We start from the raw sequence: 8,378 nt of genomic DNA on the forward strand, positions 1-8,378 counted from the left end.
TACCATCCATACACATTTTAATGACAAACTACAAGTAAATGAAACTTGTTGACAGATACAAATGTTAAAAACATGAGACATAAACTATGAAATGAGTAAAGTTGAATAGATTGTACTTGCTAAAAATAAAGGGTGGGTTTGGAGTTAAGGTTACATTCACCTTTGCAGGCACACCTACCACTTCCTACTAGTGCAAAGAAGTAATTCTGCTAAATGCCACACATCTTTTTGTTGTATGTTTGCATTAAGACTCCATTGTTATTGCATGCCTTCGGTGGCCATTTGAGGTATACAAACACATTGCTCTGACAGTTACATACTGTACATCTCACATGATGCAGGTGTTTCAAAATAAGCTCACAAAAAAAGAAACAAACCACGACAAAGCATAATTTACTCATATGCTTGAAAATGAAGCAGGAGGCTTTTAAGAGTTTCAAGCCAAACATGTTACATTATTTCATTTTAGAAGTGAGAGGGAGCAATACCTGATAAGAGAGAACAAACATCTGAACAAACAAAACAGGAATAAAAAAAAAGTACAGTAACCCTGATAGAGTATGACATACACTACAATTTGAAATTTTATTTTACCCTCAACTTAATATATTACCAACTGCATCTTTTAATTTACTGGCATCGGATTGTAATCTGAGCTTTACTGCATAATGAGATAAAATGTAACATTTCATAATTTGATCTAAACTTAATAAGGACTCTGCATCAGGAATTCCTAACAAGCAACAGAGATTATAATAGCTGTTGTCAGTGCTGTGTTGTGAAACATCTTTATGGTGGGAGTGTTTGGACAAAGAACAGAGGAAACACAAAAGCTGTCACACTCTCTAGTATCTCCATTCTCTCAAGACAAGTAACAAAAATGTCAAGTATATCTTGGTAAGTCAGATACCAATGGGAGAATTAACAAGTTCAAGTTTTCTAGTGACTATTTTGACATGAATGCACCAAAAGTTGAAAAAGAAACATCAAGAATACCACTTAGATTCTATCATATAGTGAGATGCTCATCAGTTTCCAGTCAAACATAATTATTTATATGTGTGTGTTTATATATCTCAGAGGGATTAACTGATGTGAAGCTTAATTTTAACTTAAGTTTGTTTGGCTCTGAAATAGGAATAAAATATTTAATAACAACTTTTAAATTCTTTTTATTTTCTCAAGGCACAGAAGATATGCAGGTCAAAGTAAATTAGGTGAGCCAACAAAAACTCTTTGGAGTTTGTGATGATGGCTTTGATCTGTACCCAGTGCATAGAGTCAGGTTACCTCACAGCCCAGTCAGATCCAGTTCTGTAAAAGTCCTGTTTCAGTTTCTGTGTCTGCTGGAAGAGGGGGAGGGGGTATTAAAGGTGGGAGGACAGAGGAGACTGATGTAGGCTGAAGGAGTCATCAGGCAGGATTTAAAACTGTCGCCACTGATCACATTCTTAAACTCAGAGGAGCCTCAGGAAGGACGACACAGAACCAGGTTCAGGACACGGAGGTTTGACCAGGTTCAGAAACATGACTCCAACCCAACAACCACAGCTGCAGGTGGAACTTCACTGGGTCCTTTCAGCACATCCCATCAACACTTGGAGTGTCAGATTGAAGCAAACCTCAGAAGGGCTGCTGGGTCTTTAACTCTGAGTAAACTAGTCCCTCTGCTGAGATGGCGTCCCCGAGCCCAACTGTCCGAAGCGGCTGTTTGCAGACCAGCACCGGTGTGAGGTGGAAGGTGACGCTTCCACGACGCCACACTGTGACAGGCTCCGCTGGGTTCAGGGACAGCTCCTCTCGTGGCTCAAAGTGTGAGCTGTAAAACTCCACCGGGGCTTTGAGCTCCACTTTGCTGACATCAACTGACTGGAGACCACAGGCCTGACTGCTGGCCACTCGTGCTCCAGCCATCACCGCTGCTGCCTGGTTCCCCCAGTATCCATCCACAGTAGCCAGGATGTGGTAGGCCAGCGTGTGGAAGTGAATGCGAGTGAGGTCCGCCTCTGACGATGGGTCGCTGCGGCCATGCTCCTCCAGGATCCAGAGGAGGATGTCACTGACTCGGCCCACGTCTGGGATGCCTTTCCAGGCAGGCAGGTCTGCATGAGGCCCCTCACCGGCCTGAGAGAGGAAGAGCAGCTCCTGCTCGTTCAGCCCGATGGAGCTGACAATGGGCATAACCTGCTAACAGGAAACAGAAAAAATCTTTAATTAAATATACAGAACTCTCTAGGGATTAGTGAAATTTGAGCACACTCATCTTTCCTCTGTGAGGAACTTTGTGCACTTCACTTCATGAAGCACTCCCTCAAAAAACTGTTTTCCACATGTACCTCCTGCATGATGCTGTTCATGTAGTCTCTGTCGGTCATACTGGCAAGCTCCAGGTGGATGGGAATATCTTTACGAATGTCAGATATGGCTGCCACAGCCTGCGAAGAGGAAGCAAGTGCAGCAAAATTTGAGCTGTTATCATCTGACCAGGCATCTGAAGAATCAGCTAAAATAAAATCATACATTCATACATCGTGACTGGAAAGCAGAAAGAAATAACACATTACTTCGGTGTGATTTGCAGTAAATGGGTGAAAAAATGCAATAACAACAGCTTTGTCGATTAAAATAAATCAACATCTTTTAGCCACTGACCTCTTTCAGCCGCTCTTCCCACAGCTCTCTGCCCTGACCCTCCATCATGTGGAGCCCCGACAGGACAACCAGGTCAGGCTGAAACTCCTCCAGACTCGCCACGAACGTCTCCAGTGAGCTCATCTCCCCATTGGACACGTCATGAGAGAAGATGAATCGGTTGGCTTGAGGTGCCTGAGTTGAGCCCCACTGTTCACCTAGAGACAGAGAAGAAGACCAAATCCAACAGCTGATTTACACACTTTAACAGACTGAAGGGAACTTATCAAGTGCAACAGACCCTTGTCTTCTCCATACCTGCTTTATACTCCAGGATGAGGTGAAATTCATCTGTCTCCTGCAGAGAATCGGGGGGAACAACTATCTGCTCATCCAGCATCTCATGAAGTTTAGGACCAACTGGTCCACATAACAAAACCTGTGGAATAAAAACTTGTGAATACTCAGCCATAACCACTTCATTCTATGTAGTTCATTTGAATTGAAATGCTGTTCATTTTGGGAATTGTTTACTGTGTAACATGAGGCTTTTTAACTAAATGAAGTCCTGTGGTTCTGAATTAATACTGTCTTGAGACAACTGTAAAAGCTCTTCTCTTCTCTTGTGATTCTCTTCACATTTTCCCATGTTCATTATTTATTTAGTTCATTTTTGTACATATATCTGCAAACACAGGCACTCAAACATTACTTAGCATTATTTAACTACCTGAAATTGTTTCATTTAACCAGCTGGAACCTTAAATATTTATTCGACCAGACAAATCTTGAATAGTTCATTAATTCGTGTTAAGTGCAAGACAGAAGTAGAAATATGTTACTGTACCATCAGATTAGGGTAGGTGGCGAACTTCTGACCAATGAGGGCAGCGTTTCCTCCCACATACAGCTGGAAGAAAACAAAAGTAAAGTTCATATGAAGGAAGAGCATTTAAAAAGTGATTTAACACAACAAACATAATCTGTCCTCTGCAAAAGTTTGAGGAGTAAGGTAGCCTTGCCTTCGCACCGGGGTATTCTGCCGCTGCACGTGCAATCCTCTGAAAGACTTCTTTGTCGCTGAAGAAGCGCTCGGCAGCTGCTCCACGCCCCATGTAATGGATGAAGGCTTCCTTCAAGTCCTCTTTGGAGTGTAACACTTCGTGATCCAGGCCGGTGCCAGGATCCACAGCCAGAGCCTGCAGCAGTCCCACTCCGGAGACGACCACATCGACACAGGCGTTCACACTGAACAGGAGTGGAAATCATGACAGTTTTAGAGAAACACTAAGTCCAGGTTTTTGATAGTTAATGTTAATTATAGGTAGCCAATACACAAGGTCAATGACATAACAATCAATTGAACTTATTTCTGGAAGAATGTCAGGGTTTTGTGCTTCTTTTAATGACATGGACAAATGGACAAATCCCTCTGTTCTGTCTTTCAGTAAAATTTTAAAACACTTTTCACAGACTCATCTTGGACCAATCACATGTATCTGGATCTGGATTCAATAGCGTTAATAATAATACATGAACATGCAGAAGAAAATTGATAAACTGATTAAACAGTTTAAAAAATAACCAATTATTTAAGGTCACATTAAAACAAAATCGCAAACAAAAACATTTTATAAGTAACATTACTTCCTACAGCAGGCTAGGCTACAAAGAACTCTGTAAATAAAATTAAAGACTTTTTAAAACCTTTAAAGGCTGCCTCTCCTTTTTTATCACCACTTTTCAAGACCTCCACAACCTGAATAAAGCTGGTGAAGAGGTGTGGGTAGATTACTTTTGAGTGATGACACCTGAAGGATTTGATTTTAATCCCTCTCGTAATTCAACTCCACCCACATATCCTGTTTCACTTGGAAATATTTTACACTCTGGAGGAGTTTCACTGTGACTTTAGAGAAAAATAAACCATTACTAAACAATACACAAGTGTTTTTCTCCTTCACTTCTCTCCTTGTGGGCAGTCCTTCAGCTCCAGCCAATCAGCACCTTCCACCTTTTCTAAAACACCGTGCTGTGCTGGCTATTCTTAAGTAGGCTAAAGGCTATAGGCTAGGTACAGACAGTAATATAATTCACTGGGGCACCGTCGTCTTGGACCACGCCATCTGAGCTGGGACTGACTCGTGATAACACATTCCTTCTCACTAGCAGAGCTGACTACAACCTCTCAACATGCCACAGTGTACAGTACAGCTGCAGGAGCACAGATGCAGACATGAATATCGACTTCAGGCATCTATTTCTTACAGTAACTCACCCTACAGCCACTTTGCTCCACTGCCGAGTTGGTAAAGTTATCAGAGTCTCCCAGGCTGCGGAGATCACCTGCTCCAGGCTGTTGTGGCCGTTGAGACTGTGAGATGATGACTGAAAGTTTGGCAGGCCGATGTACTGCAGAATCTGCTCAGGCAGGTCTGGGCTGCCATGGTAGAAATAGCCAACAGCTAATGCCAGCAGGGCCACTGCCAAAGCCTTCCTCCACATGATGATCCCACACACTCCTGCAACAAAGGAAATCACTCAGTTCTCTCTCATTTAAACCATTAGAATTAAAAACTGATTGACTGATTTATTAAAGAAGAAGAAGTTACTGATGGGTGCGTCTATGGACAAAACTTTCAAATACAAAAACATATTTATCTATTAAATTGATGCTAAAGTCATATTAATAACTCCTGTTCATTGATTTACAATACTGCAAATAAGCCAAAATCGCAGTGGTTGCCAGCATGTCAAAGAACTGACTTAAAATTTTTACTGCTTGTCCATAAATCTTGGTTCACGTCCAACATAGATCTCAGAACTTCACACACACTATGAACCTTCCAGGCCTCTCAGGTCAGCTGGTTAAGGTCTAATATGGTTCATAAAGTTAGCACTAAATATGGTAAAGCTGCTTTTAGCAGCTCACATCTGGAACAAACTATTCTTTTGATTAAATTTTTAAAGATGTGCTTCATTTTTTAAAATCCTTTTTGCTGGCTTTTTAATGGAGCCTTATAATTAATTGTGTGTATTTTACTGCTCTGTTAGTTATACTCACTTACTTACTTCTTTGGTCTTGTTATTTTTTGGTTCTTATTCCTGTTCTTATATTCTTCTACATTAGGTAAACCACTTTAAATTTCCTTCAGTATAAAACGTGCTATATAAACTTGCATTGGTTATTTTTCCGTTTACTGCACTTTTTGTGAAGTTAACTGAGAATTAAAGACAGTTCGTGACATTATTTTTGAAAGCATTTTTAGTGCTTAAAACATTTACACAGTACTGCATGTGTTATATAAGAGCAGTGGCTCCCAAACTCTGGGTCTGGAGCCCAACACGGGGTCACAGGATAAATCGAAGGGGTCACAAGATATAGAAAAAAATGCATTTCTGCCACAAAAAGCTCAGTGATATTTTTAATTTTTTCCAACATGCAAAAGGTATTTAAATAAAAACAAGGAAACAGCACTCTCAGATATATGTGGTGAGTCTGTGGTAAAGGGTGGGGAAACATCATTTACAAATGAGTGAGTTGGGGAGCTGTGGTCTTCCACAATTGCTGAGCAGTTTATTATGAACACCTGTACTTATTCATTTAGTTATCCAATCAGGCAGTCAATATGGCAGCAGTGCAATCCATAAAATCATGTAGAGTTTTTGACCCCATGAGGGAAACTGTCATGTTACAATATACCACATCTGCAGACATACAGACCTGCAAAGTTAGGTAATGAATAAAACTCATACAATATATACACTAAAAAACAGAATTAGAAATAAATAAGTCAGAAAAACAAGTGTGCAGGTTAAAACTTCGTCTACGTGTTACTCAGGAGTACAGTGGAAACCATAATAAACCCACTGAGTTGGTTCTGCCCTTTACGCCTCATCCATACCAATACTTTATGTCCCAGTATACAGGGTTGAGTTACTGCTAACGTGGACACACTCAGTCTGTTAGCTCGCATGCTAACACCAGCACCCAGGGTGTATCTTTGGCCACAGTTAATCAAAGCTAATCTGACAGTAGCTTCAGTAGCTTTAGCCAGCTCGGCTTAGAAAGCTAATTTAGAGTTTGGCAGCCAAAGGGACTTCCAGTACGGGGACAGTTTCCAACCTCGGCTTCAATTACAGCGGTTGTTAAAAAGCGAAGTAGCTTCATAGTTGGTTATTAGCGGGCACGTACCGACAGATAATGTGCAGGCTTCAAGTTTGTCAGTCAGGAAGAGGAGGCTGTTTCCTGCTGTTTCACATACAGAGCGGTTAGTTTGCTGAACGCCGCCGGTGTAAGGAGAGGTGGCTGGAGAAGTAAGAGTCGGTGCAAGTCATTGAAGGAGCAGCGACGACCGAGAGAGACGGCACACACTCAAACACACATTCACTCACAGACACACTGTAGCGGCGGCTTCCGGCGTCGACCGCTCCGCGCATGCGCAGACCAGCTCGGCGGTAGAGACATGCACGAGTTAATAATGTTGAAAAGAAGTTAAAAAAACAAGAGGTAAATGCATTTTTGGATGGCATATATTATCACATGTGTTGTTTGTGGTTGTAACCGCATACATTTCACTAATGGTGGAAAGTAACCAAGTACATTTACTCAAATACTGCAAATACAATTTAAGTTCTTCCACTTAATGCTGCTTTATACTTATCTCAACTACATATTATAGAGAAATATTATACTTTCAATTCTGCCACATTTATTTTACAGCTTTAGTTATTAAGATGAAGATTTTACACATTGGATAATATAACGAGCTTTTAAATACAGCCCTTTTTTAAAGATTAAACCAGTGATTTTCCAACCTTTTTGGCTCCTGATGTCTTACATAAACCCTCTTTAAGATGTCTATGAGTTGTTAACAGCTCCACCAAATAATGATTTTTCCCTCTAAACTTTTCACATGGTTTCATTTCAGCCCTGATGCCTGATGTAAGAGAGAGAGAGAGAGAGAGAGAGAAAACTAAATCTGTTTCCTGTGATTAACAGTCCCATTTCCTCCAGTATTTTTTCCCCTTGTGTCTCTGTAGATGATGAGTGTAAGTCATTTTTTCCCATGGAACTTAAGTTGGACAATTCCTGTTTAAAAAAAAAAAAAAAAAAACTCCACAGAAGGGGGATTTCTCTGAAGCCTCCATTTGGTGACAGCTTTTTAACATGCATCCAAGAAAAGTTTCTTGAGATTGGCATCACATTGTGTCACATTTACGTAAGCCTTCAGGAGTAAACTCATTGACTGTATATTTGGACATAACCAAAATTTGTGGGCATTTGTCGATGTCTTGGGTTCTAGGATATTGTGATGGGCATTTTTTTTGTTGCTTTCTGTTGGATTTTTTGGACCAAATGTTTAATTGAATATTCAAGACAATAAAGATCAACCAATAATGTAAATAATTGTCAGTTTTAGCCCTACTATATGTACTGATATACAGTGCATGAAAGTAAAGAAGAGCTTGTGCTGGAGAAATAGAAATCCACAATCTTATAAAAAAGACCTCTCCTCAAAAATGCACTTATGTTTGCAGTGAGTTTGGAGCTGGAGTGGGAGGAGGTGACAGCCATGGAGAAATCCAGCACATGAAACCACAAGGTGTGGTTACTATACTTCAGGTTTTGTACACATTAAACAAGAAATAATTTGGTAATCAGTGTGTTTCAGAGGTACTGATTTTGTTACCTCTGGACATGTTTCCAGTCTTTGTGTTAAGTTAGCTTCATGTTTATATACAGA

At 40.5% G+C, this 8,378-nt stretch overlaps 1 protein-coding gene across 3 annotated transcripts; it reads right to left on the reverse strand.

Moving 5' to 3' along the window:
* adpgk (ADP-dependent glucokinase) lies at positions 1-7,571 on the reverse strand. Of its 3 annotated transcripts, none has more exons than XM_018675866.2 (8): positions 7,450-7,571; positions 4,910-5,153; positions 3,654-3,879; positions 3,479-3,541; positions 2,950-3,070; positions 2,653-2,849; positions 2,337-2,435; positions 1-2,187 (listed from the first exon to the last, which is right to left on the reverse strand). In XM_018675866.2, exons 2-8 carry the CDS (start codon positions 5,134-5,136, stop codon positions 1,624-1,626), a joined length of 1,497 nt encoding a protein of 498 aa, XP_018531382.1. In that variant the 5' UTR covers positions 5,137-5,153; positions 7,450-7,571; the 3' UTR covers positions 1-1,623. The 3 variants fall into 3 exon arrangements, with proteins under 3 accessions (XP_018531382.1, XP_018531381.1, XP_018531383.1); XM_018675865.2 differs by lacking the exon at positions 7,450-7,571 and adding an exon at positions 6,827-7,056; XM_018675867.2 differs by lacking the exon at positions 7,450-7,571 and adding an exon at positions 6,827-7,055 and having other exon boundaries at positions 1-2,184.
* Between the last annotated feature and the right edge of the window lie 807 nt (positions 7,572-8,378).

The sequence above is a fragment of the Lates calcarifer genome, linkage group LG10 (assembly GCF_001640805.2).
Source record: "Lates calcarifer isolate ASB-BC8 linkage group LG10, TLL_Latcal_v3, whole genome shotgun sequence".
NCBI lineage: Eukaryota > Metazoa > Chordata > Actinopteri > Centropomidae > Lates > Lates calcarifer.